The sequence below is a fragment of the Notechis scutatus genome, chromosome 3 (genome assembly GCF_049901735.1).
Source record: "Notechis scutatus isolate UNSWTSFEM ecotype Mainland chromosome 3, rNotScu1.2, whole genome shotgun sequence".
NCBI lineage: Eukaryota > Metazoa > Chordata > Lepidosauria > Squamata > Elapidae > Notechis > Notechis scutatus.
In genome coordinates, this window is record NC_142011.1 from 101,373,175 (window position 1) to 101,401,019 (window position 27,845).

Consider the following 27,845-nt stretch of genomic DNA (forward strand, 5'->3'; position numbering starts at 1 on the left):
CGTGTTTTTAAAAGCATACAATACATGCTCTAATTATTGTTTTAATGAATTGTACTATCTTTCCCATATGAAAATGTTTCCCCAAAATTTAGTTTGATGGGTGCTAAAAAAAAAAAAAACTGCTTCAAAATGCATTCCTCATAAATGTTGAATGAGTCACTATATCAGATTTGTAGACTGAAGAAATAAATCTGATGAAGTGTTTTCCAGGTCTCACACCACCTTTTTCTCCAATTTGATATTTGCCAGATATGTTTAACTTCAATTCCCATAATCCAAAATGTCATGGTATATCTGGAAACTACCAGATTGGAAGTCCAGTATATCTGGAAACTACCAGATTGGAAAAGACTGTCCTATATAACACTGGTGTCAAACTTGCTGCATCACATTGCCACATTGTAATGTTTCATGATGTTTTTCCCATTTGTGGAGCTGGGGTGGGCGTGGCCTGTGCATGATGCATCCAGCCCATGGGCTGTCAGTTTGACACCTCTGCTATATAATGTTCTATGATTGGGCCTGAATCACTGAAAATAATAATTTTTGTGAAGGAACTATTATGATCAGACTATTAAAATATTATCTCTGCTTTCATTTGATCAGGAAAAACTGGCATAATATAGAACTTGAACTGTTTTTAAAATTATTTATTGATTGATTTATTAAGAAATTTTAAATACTTTTTTTAATTTAACATGTATTCAATTAAGTAAATATTTTTAATTCATACAAAGTACAGGCTTTTGAGACAACAACTTTTGGAACAACCATGTAAATCTCATTACTTCAGATTGAACTCTCAGTCAGGCAATCTTATTATTTAATGTAATCATGTAACAAGACATTTTAAAAAATCAAAAGTAAAAAATCCAAGCAATTGAATCACTGGAGTTTTAAAGCATCATTACACACCCAAGGAAGTATGTCTCTAAAATGACTTAATGCAGTTTCATAAAAAGATTATGTAATACATTGGCAGCAATTTATATAGTTGGATTACAACATCCATATTGTTAATTGATTAATTAAACAAATAGATATAATAGAAATTAATCACACTAGTGCTTATTTTGGAAGTACATAGGAAATCCTTCAAACTGTTTCTGCTTCCTTTTTATGTTTGAGTATCATGAAATGCAGTTAAAAGATTCTTTGCATAGGGTTTTAAAGAATAATTATTGCTATTGTTTTGAAACATGTAACATCTACAAAAAAAATGTAAACTGAATCCAGACTGAAATCTGTGGGTCAAATTAGTTATGACTTAATCCCATTAAGCATGATTGACTTAATACAGATTGGAACATAATATAATTAAGTCACTGTTTTCAAAATACCTAAGGAATCTTTTCCATACTTATTTTTGGAGTATCCTGTGTATTGAGGATTGAGAATACTTTTGGTGGCTCGAGCACTCTGCCAGCGAAAATGGGCTCCAGAGCTCCATTTTCGACTCCTACAGCTTCCTGAAACCCTCTGCCAGTGAAAACAAAGATCAGTAGGGCCACACATGGCTCTCCCAATGTCCATTTTCACTGGCAGAGGCACTGCAGGCTGGTCCTTCACTATTTCCAGAGTGGCCCCGCGGGCCAGATCTAAGCACCTGCGGCCCAGATCTAAGCACCCCACAGGCCGGATCTGGCCCACAGGCCTTGAGTTTGACACCTCTGTATTATTAACTATCCACACAATCTGTATGCATTCCAGTGCAAAACCTAACTTCTGTGCTGTTATATTCTAAGGAGAGAGAGGAAGCAATGGTTAATGGTTGTTTCAGGGCATCCCATTATTAGCAGAGTCTGATGGCTATCACAGAAAGCAGAATTCAGATATTGTGAATAAACAGCAAACTGAATAATTTGTCAATATTTAATTTTTACTGTGTGGAAAAGAAAGAGTGGGCTCTGGGATTTTATTCATCCTGAATTAAAGCACACAGATCATTACTTCATATCTTTGTTTTGATGGATAGTAGGGCTTTTGATAGTCTACCTGATAAACAAAATGATTTCGGCCGGCCTTAGGTTGCAAACAAAGCAGATCCAACCTTATTCTTTTCAATGATCCTCCCGAAAAACTTGAGTTTTTTCCAAAAACTAATATGAAAATAACAGCATTAATTTCAAGATTCCTACTCTGATTATTTTCAACAAAGAGTATACTACAAAATTCTACAAAATTCCCAGAAGTACATAGAATACTGGAAAAAAAAACCTCCTTCTGCTGATATATTGCAATATATAAGAACTTATGCATTTAAGTCATGTTTTACATATTTTTCTAATTACATCAATCTTACTGTATTAATTAGGCTAATAATATATGACAAAATTATTTATTCAATATATCTTTACTATATTACTCTGAGAATAATTCTCGTTCTCTAATGCCTTAAAATTCTCTAATGCCTTAGAAATATATTTTCTTCCTGCATGCCTTTCATTTCATATTATTCCTACTCCAATCATTCTTCACAATAAGATCACCCAAAGTTTCACCATAATTTTACCCTTGCAGAATGAAGGCAACTGTGTCTTCTATTCAATTTAGGAAAAATTACTTACTTGGAAAACTGATCCATTCCCAGTTTAATTCCATTTCTTCTAAAGTGAACAGTAAAAGGTATGAGGCTGGCTATGTGACAAGAAATATGACTTGGCTGCAAATAATATCCTGGGGTTTTCTTGGGCATGCTGACTTTTGGAGCATCTAGTGAAAAAAAATGTCAAAGTGCTTATTTTTATAAAGGCTTGCCTTGTATGTATATATTTAACATGCATACAGTATACATACATATTCTATATCTATATTTCTGTCTGCCTTTCTATTTTCTGTCATCTATAATCCATCCATCTATGTATGTCAATCTGGCTATTATCTATCCATTTATCTATCTATCTATCTATCTATCTATCTATCTATCTATCTATCTATCTATCTATCATCATCTATCTATATCTATCAATCTATTTATCATTATAGATTTATCTATCTACCATCTATCTATTCACCTATCTATCTCTCTATCTCTATCTTCCTATAAAGATATTTATTTTCTGTCATCTATAATCCATCCATCTATGTCTGTCAATCTGGCTATTATCTATCCATTTATCTATCTATCTATCTATCTATCTATCTATCTATCTATCTATCTATCTATCTATCTATCTATCTATCATTATCATCTATCTATATCTATCTATCTATTTATTGTGATAGATTTATCATCTATATCTATCATCTATCTATCATCTATCTACCATCTATCTACCATCTATCTATCTATCTATCTATATACCATCCATCATCTATCTATCTACCTATCTATCTCTCTATCTCTGTCTTCCTATAGAGATATTTATTTTCTGTCATCTATAATCCATCCATCTATATCTGTCAATCTGGCAATCTGGCTATTATCTATCCATTTATCCATCTATCTATCTATCTATCTATCTATCTATCCATCCATCTATCTATCTATCTATCTATCATTATCATCTATCTATATCTATCAATCTAGTTATTATCGATTTATCATCTATATCTATCATCTATCATCTATCTACCATCTATCTACCATCTATCTATATACCATCCATCATCTATCTATCGATCTCTATCTTCCTATAAAGATAAATATTAAGATAAATGCAAACAGGACTAAAGAACCCCAAATCATATACAGAAATAACTTAAAATAGTTACCAGGAATAATATTAGAAAATGAAACACTTGAAACTCTCTGAAAGAGGTAATCTTCTTTGTCATAGCCAGTTATTTTAAGGAAGAAGGCTTCATTTGGTGGAATAAATTCAGAGATATTCCAGATTCCATAAGGATTCCTTTCAGGAAAGGGTTTTATAGGAACAGTCTTGAGAGGGTCTCCAGCAATGCTTAGCAGTTCTAAATGATCTAGTCTAGCTGGAAGATGGATTCCTGTAGTATTGAGTAGAATGTAGGTAGGTATCCCTGTGGACCAAATGCAAATTAAAAATTACACCAATCATTCCTTTTCCATTTTTCTTAGGCAGCATAATCGTCTATTTTGTCCCTGGAAGAACCTGGTATATTTTAGTTTCTCTAAAACAGTGTGGGAAATCTGGAACTTCTGTCCTAAATTTCTATTTTGCCTCACAAAACCTATTCTGACTATATTGCTGAATGTTAGTGGCAGGTCTGCTAAAAATCAACCACAATACATTCTGGGTTGTTGCTGTTGTTGTTTTGAGACAGGAGTAACACAAAAAACTGAATAGACTTAAATTCAGTTAAACAAAAGAAAGAATATTCTTAACCGCCCTTCTAAAATTTAAATGGGTAAGTACAAGCTCATCAAGCTGCATTTAATAATATTGTCCACTTTGTATTACAAGCCTATCATTTTAGTCCTTATTCCCACAACACAAAAACATAGACTTTCAGCCATCTAGTAAAGGAAATAAGATAAATAAAAAGACAGCCATATGGCAAAACATAGCTCTCTTGATTTGGGAGGAAACGTGTCCATGCAGTCAACAAAAGTTGATCTTAACTCAAATGAGATTTTACTTTTATATTTCATGAAATCCCTTAACCTTCATTCCTATAGTTTAGGAAACTTTCAAAAGGCTCAGTAGTACTATTTAAGCTGATTTCTCTAGGAAAACTCTGTCTGTCTATCTATTATCTATATATCATTTCTGGCTATCCTTTATTTTTGTATTCATTTATTATAAAAAAAAGAATCTAACTTTCTATTTGTTTGGCTAATTTTTATAGCATTAAACCATGCTGGGAAATATCATTCCATTATCAGAAGAACACAAGTCAATGTAACTTCAAGGTCTTAGAAAAGACATACTGAAGTCAACATTTGAACTCTAAAGCCACTATATTCAACTGGACTGAGTTCTAATAAGCATTATTAGAACTATTCACCATTAGTTACAACCAAATGAAATAGGTAATAGTCATAGACATTTTAAAGCAGAAAAATTATCGATAGCCATTTATGAGATCAAGTCAAGATTGTTCTCAAAATTGAACCTATTTCATTGCAGAAAATAAAACAAAGCATTTATCAGCGTATCTATTTGTATGGTCTACTGAATAAGAAAATTAGGCCTTTCAGTAATAACTTAAACAACAAGCAACAGTTCTGTAAGGTAAATACTACTCAAATGCAAGCTAAAATAGCAACTAACCTTGTACTGGTCTAGTAGAAGTCATTTTGAAGTCTAGTGTAGGCTTCCTGGAAAATCCAGCTCTGAAGTCAATATTGCTAAGTCCAGTGATACGAATAGAGTGTCGTCCACTACTTGATGTCTACAAAATATTGATGAAGCTATTCCAGTGTCATAGTATGAAGGTTTGTGTTCCACAAAATCTTATTTATAAGTTTAGTTTATAGTTCTAGCATATAAGGAAATTTCACTAAAATAATGGACTTTCTTTTTCCTGCACATCCCGTATTCACTTATTTACAAGCCGTTCATTGCCAACACATAGCATATTTAAATCTTAGGATAACTGGAAGCTGTTAAGGGAGAATTGGGTGAGCTTCTATATGTTGATTGAATTGGATTGGATTGGATTGTGTTTAGATGCTTATTTTTCTTTAGTTAATGTAGTCATTTTTCATTAATCTTTTCATTCACTTTATTTTTGGTGCTCTTACTTGGCTCTTTTGTTATACTGTTTTACTAATTTTAATCTTCTTTCCAAAAGTAGAGTTCAGAATTCCTTGAGACTGGAATAGTACATATACCCCAATAAGTAAATAGATAGCCAGATGTATATCAATACATGTATTGGATTTATGACATTTCCTGGTACAATAAGCAATATAACTAGTCAATAAAGTTTTTGGATGAGGCCATATATAACTCAAATAAATAGAAAACCTGCAGAAACCATTCATGAAGAATTTTAATTGCAAGCCACCAACCCATAAAGTTCTAAAAGCTCAACATCATTGAAATAAAAGCAAACAAGATAGAAGCCACCACATAGTCAAAATAAATCCCACAATGATCATATGAATCAAAGTTTCTGAGAGTTAGCAAATTGCTACTGACCCCATCCCTATCTTAAGAAACTATTTTTTTAAAAGAGACCCAGTTTTGCTTACTTATTCCAGATTTGCAGAATTTGCATCAACTATAGTGCTACATCAAGAAGATGCAATATAAGACACATAACACCCCCCCCAAAAAAAAAAAAAATTTGCTTCCTTTAGCCATCATTATATTAAAAACAAAGAAACTGAAAGCAGTTAAAATTAATAAAATGAATGAAGAATCTACAAACCCCTCTATAGTCTTCATAAGCAGAGGAAAAAATTAAATCATATCAAATTTGAAAGTATACATGGATTCACAGCTGCCAAATCTATTGTGTCTAACAAAGTGGTACATAGCAAAAATATTAAAAGAAATAGTTATTTTCTGTAAAGTTAATCTTTAGACAATCCAGTCAGACAAATCTGTCTCTTTATTGGAAAGGCTACTATTTATTTCTGTTACTTAACTTTTCACCTCTGTGAAATCATTACACCAACTGTTTTTTTGGAAAAGGCAAATCCCTGTCAAGATCAATGGATTAGCAAAAATGATTTCTTTCTTTTCTGACTGCCAAAATAACTCCTGCTATCAAGTGATAATTAGCTGCTAAGAGTCAGCTGGGCAAATATGCAACAACTGATCTCTTTTACAGGTTGACACAATATATGCACGGGCAATTTATAACAGGATTAAAGTACTCAAGCAATGTTCTTTTTTAAATCAGGGCATGCCATTTAATTACCAGCAAACCAAAAGGAAAATAAAGTTGTATTTAGTAGTGAAAACAGTTCAAGGTAAAGAAATTGAATGCTTGTTTCTTCTTGGCCAAGGGAGCTTTTGAAATTGTCATTCTCAAATTCTAAGCCAGCTGCCAGTTTTGAGAAGGGACATCATTCTGGCAACTGCAAATTGCAAATTGTTCACCGAGGCCAGCCAGAATCTTTGGGCTAGTAATCCTGGCAAACAGATCATGCAAAACCATAATGGGCAGATTTGTGTAACAGATTAAGCCAAAACTAAACAAACCACAGTATGGCTTTGTAATATTTGTAAATCAGTCCACAGACAGACACAGCTCAATTATCTTGGCAAATCTGATTTACTACCCTAAATTTTAGTTGTCAACCTTGTAACAGGAAAACCAAATCAATAGTTTTGGTAATCTGATTCACAGGGATGAAGGTTAATCCTTTCATAAATGTTTTCCTCTCTCTGTAACACAGCAGCTTGTAAACACAGAATACCAATTCTCTTCACAGGCATATCCACAATTATTTTTAGGATATTCCTTTCCTGTGCTAATGCTGGCTTGATTCTGTCAGTACTGAGACATTTCATCAATAATTTGCAAAGTATACAGTCCAAACAGAAGATTACTATACCCTTCCCTTGGACAATTCCATTCTCTCCCACTTTTTGGTCCCAAGAAAGTAACTGTCAATCATTTCCTTCTTGTAGGGTGAGATGCCTTGGAAATAGAAATATATATAACAGAATAACCAAGTTGAAAGGGACCTTGGAGGTCTTCTATTCCAACCCCCTGCTCAAGAAGGAAACCCTCTACCAGGGGTGGGATTCTACCAGTTTGCACCTATTCTCTAGAACCAGTTGTTAACATTCTAAGCAGTTCAGAGAACCGGTTGTTAGAAGAAATTACTGGCCTAATCCTGTAAGGAAGGCAGGAAGGAAACATTCTGGTGTTGCTTACAGAAACTGCCTCTCCGTTAACCCTTATTCCATTCTTGGCAGGACTAGACTTCCTGTCTCAGGAACTTCTCTGGAGTTTTTTCCCCTCCTTTGCTGGTACTTTTGCTTGTGTGGAGTGACCATTCAAAGTTACAATGGCACTGAAAAAAGTGATATGACCATTTTTCACACTTACGACTGTTGCAGCATCCCCACAGTCATGAGAGGCCAGGCGAGGAGATGCGTGCCTCGATGTGAGTGATAATGAGTTGGCCATGCCCAACCAATAACATGGCCACCAAGCCATGCCCACCAACTAAGCCATGCCCACAGAACCGGTTGTTAAAAAATTTGAATCCCACCCCTGCCCTCTACCACTTCAGACAAATGGTTGTCCAATCTCTTCTTAAAAACCTCCAGTATTGGAGGGCCCACAATTTCTAAAGGCAAGTCGTTCCACTGATTAATTGTTCTAACTGCCAGTAAATTTCTCCTTAGTTCTAGGTTGGTTCTCTCCTTGATTAGTTTCTATCCATTGGTCTTGTACTGCCTTCAGGTGCTTTGGAAAATAGTTGACCCCCCCTCTTCTCTATGACAGTCCCTCAAATATCAGAACACTGCTATCACTCCTAGTCCTTCTTTTCATACATAGAGAGAAAATTAAATAATTTATATAAACAAAATACGCATACATGCAACACAATAAGTAGTTTTAAAAATGTTTTCTTGATGCCCTGTTTTATTTTTGTGTCTTTTGTAGTTATCCTTACCCTGACTGTTGCAGAAGTACAGTGGTTATAACTCTTGCCATGTTTGCTGGCTTAAAACATAGCAGAAAAGAATATTTTAAGGGTGTTTCTCATTTTGGGAGCAATGCAATGTACAGGCAGAGAGGCATAGCTCAGCAACATTACCATTTATATATACGGTAATTACAGTGTACAGACATTGGCTTAGAAAGCCAAATGTTTCAACAGGAAAAGACAGCAGTGAAGTGTGGAATAAGTTTATCATGCCTGCACTACACTTTTGGATTATCAACACCAACTACAATTATCCTCTGGAGGGGCCTGTGCACTGCAGCAGTGCAAAGCTGAGAATATCTCATTTGCAAAACATACATTAGTGGTATGTTCAATGCACATATTTTGGACATTTATTTCACTTCATTGGTTGGTGACAGACCACATGTATGTTTTACTTTGTCCAAAAAACCCAAAGAGGCTTGGAATCAAGAAGAAATATAAAAAGCATGGAATCAAAATTTCTTCGTTTGCTTAAGATGAATATCTTAATCTTCTTACCAAACACATAAATTTGACAATTAACTTGATTGTTTATTGTTTATGCCCTTGGCATATCAAAAGCATCTAAACTGTGAAGCCACCACTTTTCAGAACCATGATATCTTGCTTTTAACTCTGTTGGGCCATGAAAATCAAGATTTAAAAAACGGAGTTTACTGAAGACATTTGTCAAGATAGCCATTTGCATCAGAGCAATGGATGGATTCAAATATCAATTCATAAAACCAACTATGTTTAGCACTAAGCCTGAAAAAAAAATCCTTTAGCTTCAGTAACAAGAAACGTGGGAAATAAATAAACAATTGACATACATTTTCTATAAAACTTCAGGTAGTGGAAAGTAAACTGCAGCATTATTTCATTAGGGTTACCTGAATAGTCCATGTTCCTGGTACTGGATCTTTTATGTTCACTACTTTAGCAGAATTTTCAATATTTAGTAATTCATTCAAGCCAAATCCATTTTTTACAAGTTTACCTACAGCGCAGGCAAAGAATGAGTATTTTTATTAGTTATTTCAGTAATTCTTCACAAGTGGACTATGTTCTATACAACAGAAAATAATTTTGTCTTTCGGCAACTTTACCACAAACTGTGTTATGTTACAAACATATATATTCCATTTGAATTGTGCATTAATTCATATATGGAGTGCATTTAACTTGCATTAAGTTAAATTGCTGTAATAAGGGTGTTCTCAGAAAACCGTGGATTTGTAGAGATTTGTCTATGGCTCTGTCTGTATTTTAACCAAGTGAGTCAGTGTTGGATTGAAGTCTGCAAGCAGAAACAACAGATTTAAATTTAATCATGATAAATTAGAGGTATAATTAATGGGCTAAGGATAAGCAATTAGGAAAACAGTGGTCCCAACTTTTTTGGAACCAAGGACTAGTTTCATGGAAGACAATTTTTCCATAGACTGAGAGGAGAAATGTTTCAGTTTTGCTCACTCACTCACCCTTCACATCCAGTTATGAGGCCTGGTTCCTAATACACCGGGGATTAGGAATCATTGTAGGAAAACTAACTATGTTAGATAGATTTCTGATCCTTTGAAAAGGGAAATTTGTAAACTGAGGATAGTTTAGATCCAATTTCTCACTGGACGATACTTCTACTTTCAGCTCTGGCTGGTTTGTCTTCTGTCCCAAATTTACCATAGTGATTCATTTCTTAGTAAATTCATATCTAATAAGATCTTCATTGGGCTATCTGGAGATTTCACAAAGGCTTCAACTTCTACAGAATGCTGCTACTCTGTTACTGAGCAATATGTTTGATTGCTGAATCATTACTGTTCTGTTTCTTCATTAGCTACCTATTTCCCTATTTTGAGATATACTTGATAACATGTAAGATCTTCAGTGGCTTGAAGTGCAGATACCTTTTGGAATATCTCTTCCACCATGTAAGATCTCAGATATATCTGTGTTTTACTGAAGGCTAACCTCTTTTTTTTTTCATCCTTTAGACTACTAGCAGTCATTCCTCAGTTATCCAAATATTTATAGGTTATGCAATTTGCTGACTATTATTTGCCAGCAGATTGTCAAATGCAGGAAATGTGTACTCTATATGGGCAATGAGAAGAAAACTCAATGGATACATAGTGTGGTATACTTTTACTGGTGTTGGGTTTGTTCATGGGTTGCGGCAGAAGTGAATTTATTGCTGTTGTTTTCCTGCTAACCTAAATTCTGGAACTAAATTCAAATATAAAAATCATTCCCTTGGTCAATATTTATATAAATTGGATAGACAGTAACACTAAATACCACTAAAATCAATTTTGTGATCTTCAGATGAAAAATAAGATAGCAAGTCACCAATCTTCTTCTGTGATTCCAATGCTACCTATCGTAGAAAACTCAAAATGCCTAAAATATGTCTTATCATCTTTAAACTATTGGGAATGTTTACCCACCTTTTTGTCATTTCTACTTTTGAATATTCTTGATTTCCCATCTAATTTTCTAATCTTTATTAATGTTGGATTTGCTATTCTGGTCTCCTGTGCTTTAATCTCAAGGACTTTTTTTAAAGTAGGAGAGGCATAATTAGAAAAAAGGTAGCACTCCTTAACTGCCATCCCATAAAATACTTCAAGAAGTTAGAGTTATCCAATGGTCGAGGGTAATTATATGTCCTCCATAAACTTGTACTACTTGCATAATAAACACAGGAAGGTACTGAAAATAAGGCATACCTGGCTTTGTTCATAAAAATAGAGTAATATCTCACCCAAAGGGTTATGAATTTCAATTTCTGGAGAAGGACCACTTAGTGACACTGTAACTTCTTTCAGGCTAGGATCAAAAGGGATCTGCCAAAAGCTTCTTCCTGAAGTTAAATGGTCTGTAGACAATAGGTGAACTTTGGAAGCTTGCACAGCTTCTTCTACCCATTTCAGTACCTGGAAAAGTAAATAGATCCATAACTTATTCCATAATAAAAATATATTAGATGCATGACAAATAATGGTTCTTTTGAACCATGAATGTACTCTTTAACAATCATCCAACAGCTAGCTTCAACATACATGCCCATGGGTCAAAAAAGAGCCAGTCTAGTGTAATAAAATAAGACCAGGGAGACCCAGATTTAAGTCCATCAAAGCTCACTGACTTTTTCCAAGAGATGTTGCTCAAAAAAAGGATTGAGAAAGAAATATTATATGTGCTGACTTATGATGATGGATATAAAGCAGAATATAAATCCAAATGAATGAATACTTAATAAAATGTCATTATAAGGGGGTGATTTAAACACCTTAAATTAATGAAAGTAACATAAATATTAATTTAATATTTACTTCCCACCTTTGTTGCTAAGATTTTAATAGAGTGGGTGTGCTGTCCCAGCCAATCTATGGGAATTGGATAGTTATTCAGGAATTATGAGCTGTCCCCTTAAGGGAATGCATCATGGTAAATGTAGTTAAAGGTATCCTGGGAAATGTAGTTCATGTCACGTGGCCACATCCGTAATCCTGATTGGTCACTACATTGACTCTCGAGGGTTCTTTGTCTGAACTATCTAACTCATGGCACCTTCTTTCTATCACTATGAGATGAGTTAGGAGATAACCATCTTTTACTTTTCTGTATCTTGTACAGAGATGGATTCATAAACTGTACAGATGCAGATGGATAACTCAACAAGATGTCCATAACAAAGAACATTTATTGGTTCATCAGGTATCCTCATAACTCACCTTTGTGACAACGTTCTTCTTTAATGACCAATCCTTTGTATATCAGCCTTGCAGGTAAAAGATGGTTATCTCCTAACCCATCTCGTAGCAGTAGAAAAAGCTACTATCAGTTCATGAATCCAGGCAAGAATGGAGGGAAACCTCCCCCAACCCCTCGAGTGTCAATTTAATGACCAATCAGGATTATGGATGTTGCCACATGACATGAACTACATTTCCCAGGATATCTTTAACTACATTTACCATGATGCATTCCCTTAAGGGGACAGCTCATAATTCCTAAGTAACTATCCAATTCCCATAGACTGGCTGGGACAGCACAGTGGGCTTCATCTTCTCTTCGAAGATGGTGACAACCCTTAAGCCAACAAAAAAGGTACATGTTCTTTTTTTAGCTTACAAACTTCTCAGAATCTGTTGAATTTTACTGTCAGCATCCCATATTAAATTGAAGACAGGTCTAAGCTTGGTACAAGAGACCAATATTTTTGTAGACCCAGCTATAGATTTCCTTCATCTGTCTACTCTCATTACTCAACATCTGTAGGGGAGCTAGCAGATCCTAGTCTGAATATGTTTATGGAAATTAGAGACTTTGGAAGGAAGTGTTGGTTTAATTTTGGTTCACAGCTAAAGATTTATCATTGAGATAAACCAGACCAGGCCAGAGCATGAAAGCTAAAGTCATTCTCAAATACTGACAAACTTTTGAAAATAAACTGGAATTTAAATTCATAAACATGGATATATAGTTATACCATATATTTTTCAGTTTTTATTTATTGCACACTTGTTTTGGTGACAGCACAGCACAAATAGTGGAAAACAAAGAGGACAACTTTCTGATTTCTTACCACAGTTTGTGAGGGAGCCTTACATGCAAAGTGGAAAATAGTCACACCTTGAAGTATTTACTTTTCTATCCTCAGTCAACATATTTCATTAATATTTGAATCAATATCTTATCAACAAGTTCTTCCCATGTGCAGTGTTATGAATGAGAGAATCCTCATTTGCAAATATACTCTGATTTTCTCTTACTAATAGACTGCTGAAGGATAATTCGAAGCAATATTAAAGAATATGTTTATTTTTCTCAGGACATTTCATACTCAGCATTTTCCTCAAGACTGTATAAAATATATCTCAACTTTTTAAAACAAAGTGATTTTTCTAAGTTTTTAACATTCAAGTTAACACAGTTTTCTTGCATAAAGTCTGAATAAAGTATAAAGTATGAAATAATAGAGAAACACCATCTTTGGATTTTGTTTCCAAAATGTGTTTTGCAGTTCTGAAAAATGGCAGGGCTACTTTAAAACCTTGCATATATGTTGTTACATTGGCACTCTTTTGTTTGCAGTGTATGCTGCAGGAGTGTTCATAGAGTATGATTTTATAAAAAGTTGAAACAGTGGTTGCAATGATGCAATCAAAATTCTGCCTGCTTTTTTTAAAAAATACTCTATGGCTACCCCAGCACTCTGCATTGTTTTATTAGATATATATTGCTAAAAGTAGAATGGTTACTAGAAACTGAATTACACAAGGTAACCCATTATTTGTTATGCCCATGAAATAATTCAGTGTTTCTATTTTCCATAGTGTACATTCCATGTGTGTGTGTGTGTGTGTGTGTGTGTGTGTGTGAGAGAGAGAGAGAGAGAGAGAGAGAGAGAGAGAGAAATTCACTATAGTAATAATGCAATTTACTAAAAACTAAGGTGAGCTTCTGTGTGTCCCATAAACAGCAGAATGTAGAGGTGAATTGCAACTTCCAATAATGACATTACATATTTGAAGAAAACCAAGAAAATATTAATGCATTCATTCATTCACTCACTCACTCACTCACTAAATTTGCTTTATATACTCTCTCCAACATGGAGACCAAGTCTTTTTTTTAATTAGCCATGCAACAAGAGTAAATTTACATTTCTAAAACCTTTGTGTAAACTTTTTTTACCCTTCTTCAACATAAAAACCTGAGGTTTCAAGCAGAAACCACAGACATATAAACAGTGGTGGGATTCAAATAATTTAACAACCAGTTCTCTGTCCTAATGATTTTTTTCCAACAACCAGCTCAACAAACTGCTCAGAAATTTAACAACCGGTTCTCCCAAACTGGTGCGAACTGGCTGAATCCCGCCACTGCATACAAAATATGTGGGATGGTGATGGTTTACACCTGAAAGTAATTTCAAGAACTGTTGTGTGTATATCTGAAACTAAAATAATCTGTCCAGGAAAACTCAATACTTCCAAAGCTGCTAGAAACTATTAGAAGAGGAAACATTATATGTACAATTGTACCATCCGTCCAAGTTTACTTTGCTACTTTAAGATCCAAAGCAAAGGAAGTGCAACCAGAGTCAATACTAGTGCTACTCATTTTGATTCAAGCTAATATATCAGGCAATGTGAAACATGGATTCATGTATAAGTTACATTAACTGATCAGAATCCAGAAATGAGATGCCATTGCTAGTGAACAGCAAATTCCTTCCATCAGCGGTTGCTGCTCTTAAAAATGACAAATAAGTTGGTCAAAAAACCAGTTTTCTCATTAAGCTTCTATCACTTTTTTTTTTTTTTTTTTTTTTACAAAAAAGGCATTAGGAAAAGCATAATAGGCTGGGGGAAGTGTGGAAGGAGCAATTCTTCACTCTTGGAAATGCAGGAAGCATTTGTATGATGTTCAATCTGCAGCAAGACAGGGAATGAGGTAATAAGAAGCTGGAGAAGGGAATTTTAATGAAAAACAAGACAGAAAGCCTAAAATCTAAGTGGTCTGTGATCAATTATTGCTTTAGACAAATCTGCAATACAAAATTATGACATTTGAATATAATTTGACATATGCTTTCAATTTAAAACTCTGTGGCAAGTTTTGCAGATTTCCCCCACTCTCATATTTAGACTACATTTACAGTATATTTAATATACAGAGTGCAGGGCAGAAATAAGAATGCATTATATTAGTAATACAAGAGAACACATTTCATCAAATTTAATCAAATGACAAATTTAAGGCTGTTTATACCTAATTGGTAAATCAGCTAAGCAGCAATGAGTCAAGAAACAACCCTAACTGCTGCTTGCTTTTTCAATTTTCTATTTTAATGGAAAAGATTTAACTTTTATTCCTAAATCTAAAAGACCAGGACACACAGCAAAATTACGTGTTTCAAATTTAGAACCCTTTGTGATGGTCTAACCTGCTTTTGAATCCTTGCATAGTATAAATACTTTAATTATTCAAATGGATGTCATGAGCACAGCTTTCTTAGGTTATTCTCTTCCTCTTGGTTGACAATAATACTTACACAACAAGGCAAATGAACACAGTTTTGAAGAAAAAAAGAAACTATTTTAATAGTAATAATAATGATACTAATACTTAAAATGATCCAAATAAATATATGTAATAATGTCTAAAGCAGGGTGTCCAACCTTGGCACTTTAAGACTTGTGGACTTCAACTCCCAGAATTCCTCAGCCAGCTTTGCTGGCTGAGGAATTCTGGGAGTTGAAGTCCACAAGTCTTAAAGTGCCAAGGTTGACACCCTGGTCTAAAGCACAGCATAAAAATATCTTAGCAATAAGCACAATTTTTAACAATATTTTAATGTCAGTTTGTTTTAATCTTTTAACTATTTTTCATTTGTTTCTATAATTTATAAGCCGCCCACAGTCACCTTGTAGGGGAGATGGGTGGCATAAATGTTTACTAAATAAATAAATAAGTGGTTGGAGAGAGAGCTGAAGAGACATGTAAAGAAAGGGGATTACCATTTTTATATTTTTAAAAAATATCTTTTATTGTTTTGCTTTTCAAACTTTGCTTGTATATTTTATTTAACTCATTCAAAAAGAAGAGAGGTTAAATAACCCTAAATTTTTCATTAGATTTTAAATCACATTCTTTTCAACTATTATTTTAGAAAAGACTTTACACTGTTGTATTTAATGTTGTTGGAGATGCATCAAACATGTTTTATTTAAATATATTGTTTTATTTTGATAGGAAGCCACCCTAAACTTGCATTCAGCTTTGGCACATTTAATTAAGTCATCAAAAGCAGATGTTGGAAGAAAATCCTGGGTTCGAATCTAGATGTTTCCCCATAGAACATACAAGACAAGTTGCTTAAAGCAGAGACAGAGTTTATTTCAACAGCGTAACATGTAATCAAAAGGTAGGTTACAAGCTAAGAACACTGAGAGTAGTAATATTTATAGTAAAAATGGGCTTTGATTGTGAGATATGTAAATTGAGGTGTGTGAAATCTGGAAATTTGTTTCTCACCCTATAGGGTCTGTAGATCTTAGATATGTAAATCTCTTTTTTGATGTGGAATTTTATGAAAGATCTGGTGTTGGGATTTTAGATGAGACATCTGGTGTAAGAAAGCAAGATTTAGAAGATTTCCACATCTTTCAGAGCATCTTTCTTCCTGATTGATATGCCAGTAACGCCTGGCTGTAGTTTGTTCAATTTCAGCTTACTGTGCATAGGATGAAAAGGTTAAGCACTTTTTTAATAACCTTGAAAGTGGATATGGGGAGCTTTTCATTTATTTATTTATTTGATTTGATTTGATTTGTCAATTGCTTACAAGATAATAGGTATAAGTATATACATAGTTATGAATACATGAAATGAGTACATATAAGAAAAATATAAGAAACAATAGGACAGGGGCAGTAGGCACGTTGGTGCGCTTATGCACCAACTACAGACATCTTAGGAAAGGGGTGAGGTCAATAATAGACAGTCTAAGGTTAAAGTTTTTGGGGTTTGGGGAAGAAACCACAGAGTCAGGTAGAGTATTCCAGACATTGACCACTCTGTTGCTGAAGTTGTATTTCCTGCAATCAGGTTTGGTGCGGTTAACCTTGAGTTTGTATCTATTGTGTGCTCTTGTGTTGTTATGGTTGAAGCTAAAGTATTCATTGACAGGTAGGACATTGCAATGTATGATTTTATATACCATACTTAGATCAGACCGAAGACGGCGTAATTCAAGGTTTTCTAGGTCTAGAATTTCAAGTCTGGTGGCATAAGGTATTCTACAACGAGTAGAGGAGTGGAGAACTCTTCTTGTGAAATATTTCTGGACTTTCTCAACTGTGCTAATATCAGATATGTAATGTGGGTTCCAGACTGATGAACTGTATTCGAGTATTGGTCTAGCAAATGTTTTGTATGCTCTAGTTAGTAGTGTAATATTACCAGAGAAAAAGCTACATAGGATTAGGTTAACAACTCTTAATGCCTTTTTGGCTATGTAGTTACAGTGGGCTCTAGCACTTAGATCATTAGAGATGAGTATTCCAAGGTCCTTTACAGAGATTGGATCATCAACAAGGTCTTGACTATTCAGCTTGTATTTCATTTTCTGATTTTTTTTGCCAATATGTAAGACAGAGCATTTATTTGTTGAGATTTGAAGTTGCCATTTGTTTGACCATTCTGATACAAAGTCAAGATCTTTTTGAAGGGTAGCAGTATTGTCTGTGGTATTGAACAGCTTTACATCATCAGTGAAAAGAATGCAGTTGCTCTTAATATGATCACAGAGGTCATTTATGTAGAGTATGAAGAGAGTTGGTCCTAGAACACTGCCTTGGGGGACACCACTATTGACAGGTACAGAATTTGATAGGACACTCCCAATTTTGACCATTTGTTGTCTGTTTGACAGGAATGCTTCTATCCAGTTATGCAGTTGTCCAGAGATACCATAAAATTTTAGTTTTAGGAGTAGTTTGTCATGTACCACTGAATCAAAGGCTTTACAGAAGTCTATGTAGATTGCATCTATTGCTTTGCCCTGATCGAGTTGTGTAGTCCATATGTTTTTGCAGTGTAAGAGTTGCAGATTACAGGATAGTTTTTTCCTGAAACCAAATTGTTTATTGGAAAGTAGGCTGTTTGTCTCTAAGTGGAGGATAATGGATTGGTTAATAATTGATTCCATGACTTTACAGGTGACGCAGCATAAGGAGATTGGTCTGTAATTTTCAACTAGGCTGGGGTCTCCCTTTTTGAAGATGGGGATGACCGTGGCTTGTGACCATAGTTTTGGCAAGGAGCTGGTCCTGAAAGATTTTTCAAAGATTATGCTTAGAGGTTCGGCTATGGCAGTGGATAGCTTTTTAAAGAAGTAGGCACATATTCCATCCGGTCCAATAGATAGAGATGGTTTTAGATTGCGTAATACTTTTTCAACATTGTCTTCTGTAAAATCAATATGTATTAGATCATTGTAGTTGTCTGTGGTTCGGCTAGGAAATACTGGGCATGATCCATTGCTGTTTACAAATACTGAGCCGAAGAATGTGTTAAAGATGTTGGCTTTAATGGTGTCATCATTGCAGTCTTTACCATTAGGTCCTATCAGGGGTGGGATGGACCTTGAGTCTTTTATTTTTTTTGTTTAGAAAATTGTAAAAAGCACGGGTGGAATTGGTGCTTAGAAGGTTTCCCTCTTGTTTAATGTGATAATTGGTGCATTCAGTCTTTATCTGGTGGCATAAATTTTTGTATCGGCTTTTGAAATTGGCAACGTGACCAGATTTGTTTTTCCACCAGAGTGATCTCTTTTTGGATTATAGTTTCCTTATTGTTATGGGTAATCTGTCTTTTTTTGTTTTTTGTTTGGTTTGGGAGTTGTTGTTCGTACATATAGTTTGATGACCCTTTTGACTTCAAGTAAAAATATGTTGTAATGGTCTTCAACAGTATTGCATCCAGTGAATAGAGATTGCCAATGAAGGGATGAGAGATTGTTGTCTATAAGATCATAGTTGCCTTTTTTGAAGTTATAATTGGGGATTACATCATTGTGATGATTTTTGTGTGGGCGTATGTTGAGACAAAAGTCAATCATATTGTGGTCACTGCTGGAAAAGGGTTCTTTAGTTTGTATTCCGTAAATTAAATTTAAACTATTGCAGAAGATGAGATCGAGGCAGTTGTTTAGTCTAGTGTTGTTGGTTACTAGTTGTTCCAGTCCCAGATTTGTAACAGCATTGTAGAAGGTTGCATGTATGGGTTCAGTTGTACATTCATTTAGGGTCCAGTCAATATGAGGTAGATTGAAGTCACCAAGAAAGATAAAAGCATGTGGGCAGGATGCTGCCCGTGTTAGTAGTGTATTTAGCTTGTTTACATGTTTGATGTCATAATCAGGTGCTCTGTAACATGGTAAGAATTGAAATGTGATATTTAAGGATAGTTCACAGATGATGGTCTCAGGAAGAGCAAGCTCCTGGGTAACTTGGATGTTTTTTAGATGTAAGGACTTTTTATAGAAGATAGCAACACCACCTCCTCTACGAATTTCACGATCTGATCCGTAAACTTGATATTCTCTTATTGTGGTAATGGAGTCAGGGAGAGATGTGCTGAGCCATGTTTCACAGACAAATATGATGTCAAATTTAGCCATATTTAGTAAGAGGAGAAATTCAGGTATTTTATATTCCCCACAGTAATATTACTTGATTTCATTGTCAGAATACAACAACCTTTATGCAACAACCTGCATAAACCAATTATCTGGATCAGGATTGATCCAAAAAAGCTTTGAATTTGATTGAGTAATGTGGTATCTTCTAATGCAAGGGAGAATATTTTTATACTTATGTTTTTCACTGTCTTCTGTATCATTCACATAGCTGCAGCAAATTCCGTTTCTTCCCCACAGGACTCTAACTTGAGAAGGAGTGCTGTACTGAATCTTCCTGTTTCCTAGTGATACTACTGGTGATGTCTAACAGACAGAGGGTGATTTTTCCCCTTGTCTTTGTGAATCCTCCACAAAGTAATGTTGTCTATAACCAGGTGAAATTTTGCTGCAACTGCTGAATCTGATAAGCATTTCTCCAATCTGCATCCCATTCTGTGAAAGATAGTGCCTACAAAGGGGGAGCTAGTGTGATAGACTACAGTGACCCAGAGGTTTCCCAAGAAAAAGGTGGATGAGACAAGAGGCAGCATAGCCTGAACTGGGAGAGGAGACTGAAGAAGAGAATTAGAATAGCCACAAAAATATCCCTATCCATTAGGGTGAATATTTAGTCTAGCAAGATTCTGTCTACTGTGTGCAACCAAATAAAAACCTGAACTCTGATTGAATTGTTCTATGTCCTTTTTAGGCTAAGCCTAACACTATTTCAAATACCAGAAAGCTACAGGGCAGAAAAAAATGTCCTAACAAAAGTGAAGCATTTCCAAAGAAATAATCAACAATATTTACATTTAATCTAAATCTAAGATTGGAGATAAGACTATATGTTTTACAATTCCTCACACTGGCAGAATAACCCACAGAGGACAGAAAAAAACATTATCCTTAACTGACATATATTTTGAGCAAAGTTTTTCCGTGTTCAAGTATCATTCATTTCATCACTGCTAAGAATCTTCTCCACTGGGCTTCCGGTTTGAGATTCTTCAGCAACAGACCAAAATCTGCGATTGTGCGCAATTTCGATCTATACTCACCGCTGAAGTGCCCTGAGCTGGCTGGTTTCGGGGCTAAGCCACCCCATAGAGGTGGTGAAGAGGGGGGAGACTGCCAGCAGGGCTGAGGAGAGTCGCATCTTTCCTCCCCAGCTGGCTATTACTCCCTTTCCCAAAGGCGGTTGCAGCAGTGGTCAGAAATGGCCACCTCAAAGAAGAACTTAACTGGAAAAGAATGTGCAGGAGGAAGATAAGAAGAGAAAGTTTTGGCTGACCAGGTCGAACTGAAAAAGCAACAATACAAGGTACCCTAGAATTTGAATTATAAAGAACAACATTGTTCCCAAAGAAGACTTTGAAGCAGCGCATGAGAGACGGAAGGGAAAGGATTTGTTGGTTTTTTCTTTTCTTCCTTATATTGACAACTAAGAGATTTAAGCAAGAAACCAGCAAAAATCCACTTTGACATCAACAGGTATTTAAGCTGAAAATAAAATGTCAAAGAGATAATAAAGGTTTCTGGATTCTCAGAAACTTTTAAAAGAAGGAAAAAAAAACAAAAGGGTGGGATCTGGAAAAATGAAGGAGACCACCTCGAAGTGAAAGGAATTAACAGTGAAACTTTAACAAGATTCTTAAAAGATACATTTTAACTGAAACTTTGTAACAAGATAAGAGAACCCCAGGAAGAGAAAGTGGGGAAAAAAAGCAAGAAGAAACAACTTTGGATTATTTGGATTACTTGGTGATTTGGGGATTTTTGGCTATTGGATCTAAAGGACTAAAATTAATCGGGTGGTTGTTTAAAAGTTTTTAAAATGGTATCACTCTTGGAAGAATTGAGAATGGAACTTAAAAAACAGAAAGAAGATGCACAAGAAGGAAGAGGTTCTTTTGGCTTCATATTTCAATTTTTAGAAATGGAGTTCCTGAACTATGAGAAACAACAAGAAATGCCTGTAGAACAAGAAGGGCAGGACAAAGAAGAAGCCATCTTCAATGACCAAGTATTTCTATGTGGGGAAAAGAAAGGAAAGGGGGGGAAGAGAGTGGAAAATTTAAGATCTGAAAAAACAACCCCAAAAAAGAATAGTTTGAAAAGTAATTACAACATTAGGAAGAAATAGAAGATTACAGAAGAGAGAATCAGAATTAGAGAGAGAAGGGGTCAAAAAGGGAAGGGAAAAGAAGAGGGGGAAGAGGGGAAGGAAAAGAAATTATAAAGGACAGAAACAGGACATAGAGAAACAGGGAAAACATACAAGGATTAAGAGTATAAGCCTATTTAGAAGACACGGAGATAATTGGTGAAAACTTAATTGAAAGGGGGATTCTGCAAGGGTACGTAAGATAGTATTGTTATATTAGAAATAGAAATGAACTTTGAAAATATGAAACAAGTGTGATTAAAATGATAGATAAAATACTCATTGTAATGTAATGGAATGTTTAATAAATAAATGAAATAAAGAGAATGAGAGAATGAAATTAGGAAAGAAGGGGAACATTTTAATTAGTATAAATGTGTTATAAAAATTTAAGTGAAGAGGAATATGAAAGAAACATGAAAAAAATTATGGAAATATTATAAGTGTTCCTTGAAGTATGATACCCTATTGAAAAGAAATTTTAAAGATGTCAAAGATTATAACTAACATTAATTATCATTGAATTGGAATAGAATAAGTATTTTATTTATTATTGTTATGTATGTGTTTTGTGTGTGTGTGTGTGTGTGTGTATATATATTTATATATATATATATATATATATATATATATATATATATATATATTCTCTTTAAGAACTTAGTGCGTATTTTAAGAATGTACCAAGCAGAATTCGACTGGAAGTTATGTGTTATATTGAATGTTATAATTGTAAAGGCATAAATTGAAGTTTAAATAAGAGTTGAATGGATAAAACTTAAAAGATACAAAGGTGTCATACTCCAATTAGTAACTACAGGGAAAAATTTTGTTTAATGAGAAAAGAAAATATGAAATTGAAACAGGACAGACAAAAGTATAAATATAATGACTAGAAAGGTATTGAAAAATATATATAATTGAATTTAGAAAGGAATGAGATAATTAAAAGTAAGATTGAGAAAACTAAGGGAAGGGAAAAATTATTGAGAAAATGTTAAAATAGTATTAAGATATGGAATAGAACACAAAGATGAATATGAAATTGAATTTGTGTCTGTATGGAGAAGTGATAACCCGGGACCATTCTATTTTCAGAAAAAGAAATTTTACTTGTATTATGTTTTGTGAAAACCCAAATAAAATTTTTATAAAAAAAAAAAGAAAGAGAGAGAATCTTCTCCACTCACTCTTTAAACAAAAACCATTTACAAGTGCTTGGAGTAAACCTAACATTCACTTTTTAGCAAAGTTAAGAGATTAAATACCTCATTTTGATATGATTCTTCTCCCTCATACTTTTTCCCTCCCATTCGAATACTCCTATCTCTCAGCAACAGAATAAGACAAAGCCTGTCATCTGAAATCATTGCATTAGTGTGCTTGTGAATATTTATCTAGTATAACCAATATATGCTACATTTTTAAAATAGTAAACCAGATTCGGGAATTCTTTTGCACTGCTTTGTGTTGAATTAAAAAAAACACCCTATCTCACAACTTTCTGCTTTTGACTGACATTAGTCTCCAAAGTTCCAGGCTTTAGAACTTCAAGATATAAAATATAACTAAATAAATAGCAATCTATATAATTATATTTTTCTTTTATATCCAAGCCTAATTAAGTCACAAATTCTCTCTCTCTCTCTCTCTCTCTCTCTCTCTCTCTCTCTCTCTCTCACACACACACACACACACACACACACACACACTCAATAGGACATTCCTTTCATAGATATCTGTCACATATAGTTTAAGTAGAAGCCACCTGATATTTTGCAAACATTTTTTAAAAATAGCAATCTAAGAATTGAATTTTGGGACTTTTCATATCAAGACATGCTCCCTGCCACTGAGTTACACTATACACAATATCCCTGAGGTTCCTCTGCTATTTATTTTCACAGTGCCTGAACTTTGCCAGATTAAACAGCCTCTCAAAATCTAGCACCACTGCAAATCCAAAATCAACAAAATCAAGCATAGCCTTAAACCCTAATGCATTTGGAGGGTAAGATGTCCTAAAGAAAACCAGAAGGCTAATATATTTTCCAAATTGTCAAAATGAGGTAAAGGGGGAAGTATATGATGGGTTTAAGAAATTGATCTGGCTACATCTGAAAGATGGGAGTATTTTTACATGAGTGAATACAGTTTGTTTTTTCTGGAGGAAAGTGTTTGACAGAATCAGCTGCCTTATATTCAAATCTCAGCTGAGAAAGATTAATTGCAGGACCTAAACAGAACTCCCATCTATTCTTGACTAATCTAAAAAGATCCAGGTTTGAGATTATTACTCTATTACAGGGATCAGTAACATGGAGCTTAATGAATTTTTTGGAATAGAGATAAACCAGGTTTGTTGTACAATTTTTGTGGTCAGGTATTCTAAGCTTCATGGGATGAAAACTGAAGTATTTTTCAGGTTTTCCGTGGACATTTCACCCCATGTCTTTGCAAGGCTCAGAAGGGAGGGCTCCCTTGTGATATTTCTGATCTGCATCTGGTTTGAATTCAGGTAGGGTTGTTTATGATTGGATGTTTCCTTTGAAGTGATTGATAAAATGGTTCTTCAGTATGCTTTTAGCTCCATTTTTATTGGTTCTCTTTGTGTATTTTTTTTTTTGGATTGGGTACTAGATTGACTGGGTAATAGATGGTATCTATTTCAATGGATCTCTCAATGGCATTTTATTTAAAGGTCTGGCTTCTTATCTACAGTAACTCAAATATTAGATTCAATTGCATTAAAATTAAAATTATCAATGATATTAGCATATCTCAAATGAGAGTGTATGCTTAGGATACAGATAGCATCCTCATCCACCATTAAAAACCTTCCAGAAATGTATCATCTTGATATGCTTCTAGAGAGCAATACCAATAATCTAATTTCCAAGTTTATGGCTATATCAGGGCCATAAACATTACCTCCTAACTTCCTTTCCCCAAGCTTTTGTACCAGTTACAGGAGTTAGACTCTACATTCCTCAAGACCCTGAAGCAGATTCATGAACATATACTTAGTGCTGTGAGCTAGGAAAACAGAAAACAGATGTATATAAGACGTTTTGTGCTAACAAAACTCAGGACTCTCTACATGTGTTATTTCCAAAATTTAAATCATGATTCTCATTTTTCCCACCTTTGAAGGAATTGCCACATGGCTGCTCCTTGCCTGGTCTTGGAGATTTCTGCTATCTATCCCTTCTTTACAAAATGACTTTTTGAGGAATCAGAAATTCCTACCTCACTAATTCAATTTTTATAGTGGTAATGAGTGCTACTTGTAAGGTAAGAAATAAGCCACAGATCCTGATTTATACTTAACATTAGAAATTAAGATTTCTTTAATTGCTCAAACTTGCAGAAGAAACCAAATACACTCAATCAAGCAGCTTCCAGATAATATGAGGTGTCCTTGGTGCTCTCTGAGCTTCCTTGTTTTCTTGTAAACTAAATAATATGCTATGCTAGGTAGTAAGGAGTGTGGTTTGCTCTCAGTTTATTCTAGTGGCTTGCCCTGTCGTTGTTGATGGGGCAGGATCTTGGACATTCTTTGATTGGGTTGTTTTACTGTCAGCTTGTTTGGCAGTTCCTTGATTAGGGTATTGTTTACTTCTTGATTGTTAGCCTGATGTTAATCTTGGAGTTAATCTATGCTCATCTGGGTGCTGATTGCTGATCGGGGTGGGTGGGTGTGTGTGCTTTGGTCTTTTTGTTCCCCTTTTGGCTCATTGATGATCTCTTTTGCATGGTATATAGATATTGTTTATGTCTATGGGTCTACTGATGGCTAATTTGTCAGAGTGCCAGGCTTCTAGAAATTCTCTAGTGATTTTGGATTTGGCTTAGTCTAGGATGGTCACAGTTTCCCAGTTGAAATTATGGTTAAGTCTGTCCATATGTTGTGAAATTACAGAGTGCTCATTATGTCTTTTGATAATATTCCAGATATATTTATAATTCCCCACTTATGCATATTGATATGCTTCCTTTTAAAAGGAAAGCTATGTACATTCCTGGTTGAAATTTATTTAACAACAATTTGTTGTTAGAGACATTACACTTTCAAATATACTGATACAGAATACTGTATATATGGTGATATATACTGCTCTATAACCAGAAAAGCCAATGGGTATGCACAATGTCCCAATCAACCTGTCCTAGAATGCATGCATGGAACAATAACACTGTCAAAACTCTGACTACGCAGACTAAGATTCCAAACACTTTGGAAAAAATATATTTACATATTTTTTGAAGAATACCACTGATGGAACATTGTATACACAAGAGAATGTTTACAGTTATGGCAGATGATTCAAATTATCCAAATTAAAAACATGTGCCTTTTTGATTCTGCAAATTCAATCATGAGTGCTTACAAAATGGCTGTCTATACCAATGTGGAACCTGAAAGTCCTCGAAAGAGATACAAAATTATTGTATCTTTTAACACATTTTTACTATGTTTTGGTAAATATTTGACCATAGGAAATCCAAATCTGTAGTGAAACTTTGCTTAGTTGCAAATGCAATTGTTCAGAATAAGCAAATCCATAGAACTCATTCAATCATTTCCAAATTATACTCCTAAAAATTATGCTGTGCTTTAAAAGAAATACACATCAACTTTAGTCTAAAAATACAACATAACTTTAATCTAAAAATACTCCCAAGACTCTTCAATATGCATCCATTGAGAAGGTTCATCTCTGAATCTTTGGTCTGATCTTGCCACATTCTGATCAATCTCTTTTTTTTTTCTTTATTTCTCATTTTATTTTTCATTCCTTCCTTGAGATTGAACTGGGTTGCTGGGTTGCTCAAGTACTCATAATGAATAGACACAACAGAATCATCCACCTTGGAATTATCTTAATTGTTAGAAAATCAGAATCCAAAATTATCAGCTCACACCATTGTTTTATATGTTACCACACTACATCGTTAGGAAAGATTGAGAATGCAGAGGAAATAGGCTATTGCCTATTAAACTTACAGATAGCCAAATCATTGTTATTCTGCTACCTACAGTTTTAAAGGGAAGCTCCACATGAAACAATCTAATAAAAATTAATAAAAAGTTTGAGACTTTTGTATTTAAAAATGGTTTTCTATATATCTGAGAATATGCTTCACTAGGCAAGTATACATGAATTGCCTGAGGCATAGTCTTTATTTGAGTGTAAGTAAGGACACTGGTTTTGATTCTACTTAAGAGAATATTTTAACAACTGTAGACTGATTAATACCATTCACCATTGTTAAACAAAGTCACTTCTGTATATCTGCATATTCTAAAACTTTAAAGATTTACTGCTTTTCAAAATATTTAATTCTCATCTGTTTCCAGTGCTTCTGTGCTCCCTACCCTACCTATACTATCTCTGACTTTATCTGTATTTCTTCTCATTGGATAATTGTAAAAAAAAATTACTCTATTCCAGGAAAATATATACCATAAAATGTTTATTCTTCAAAAAATGCCATTTCTAATTTTGCATTAGGTTTGGCTTCTTTCCAAGCAGGAAGTCAGGATCTTAGGCTAAATAGCTTTGTCATGGACTACACGGGGTCCAGTGACTAATGGTTGACAGCCTCAGGGTCTCAAGTGGAAACTGGCATAAATTAAAATAAAATTAACTCCCAAGATGAATCCAGATGTTGTCAATATTTTCTTTTGTGACCTGCTTTTGGGGCTGGAAAAAGTCAACTATATCAAAGCCAAAGAGTTGGGCTAACTCAAATCCATGTACTGAAAGCATGTGAAAAAAACTGTTCCTGTATAATCATAACATGAAACTTGCATGCCAGAATAAAATAAACCAAGCCTGGGATGTAAGCAAAAAATATTATTCTGTTATAATGGAAAAACAATGCCATTCCAATATTACCCTGTTGGGTTGTTGTTGTGTCTCTGCTTATGAGTTGGCTCTCTACCAATATAAGAG

General features: G+C 34.4%; 1 protein-coding gene across 1 annotated transcript in view; it reads right to left on the reverse strand.

The window, feature by feature from the left end:
* Positions 1–27,845, reverse strand: part of HMCN1 (hemicentin 1) — a 240,336-nt gene that overhangs the window by 160,128 nt on the left and 52,363 nt on the right. The window contains exons 5-9 of the mRNA XM_026669149.2: positions 11,289–11,460; positions 9,415–9,521; positions 5,193–5,313; positions 3,715–3,978; positions 2,568–2,712 (exon numbers count right to left, since the gene is read on the reverse strand). Coding sequence (XP_026524934.2) covers positions 2,568–2,712; positions 3,715–3,978; positions 5,193–5,313; positions 9,415–9,521; positions 11,289–11,460 — 809 coding nt within the window. The remainder of the gene's footprint in view (positions 1–2,567; positions 2,713–3,714; positions 3,979–5,192; positions 5,314–9,414; positions 9,522–11,288; positions 11,461–27,845) is intronic.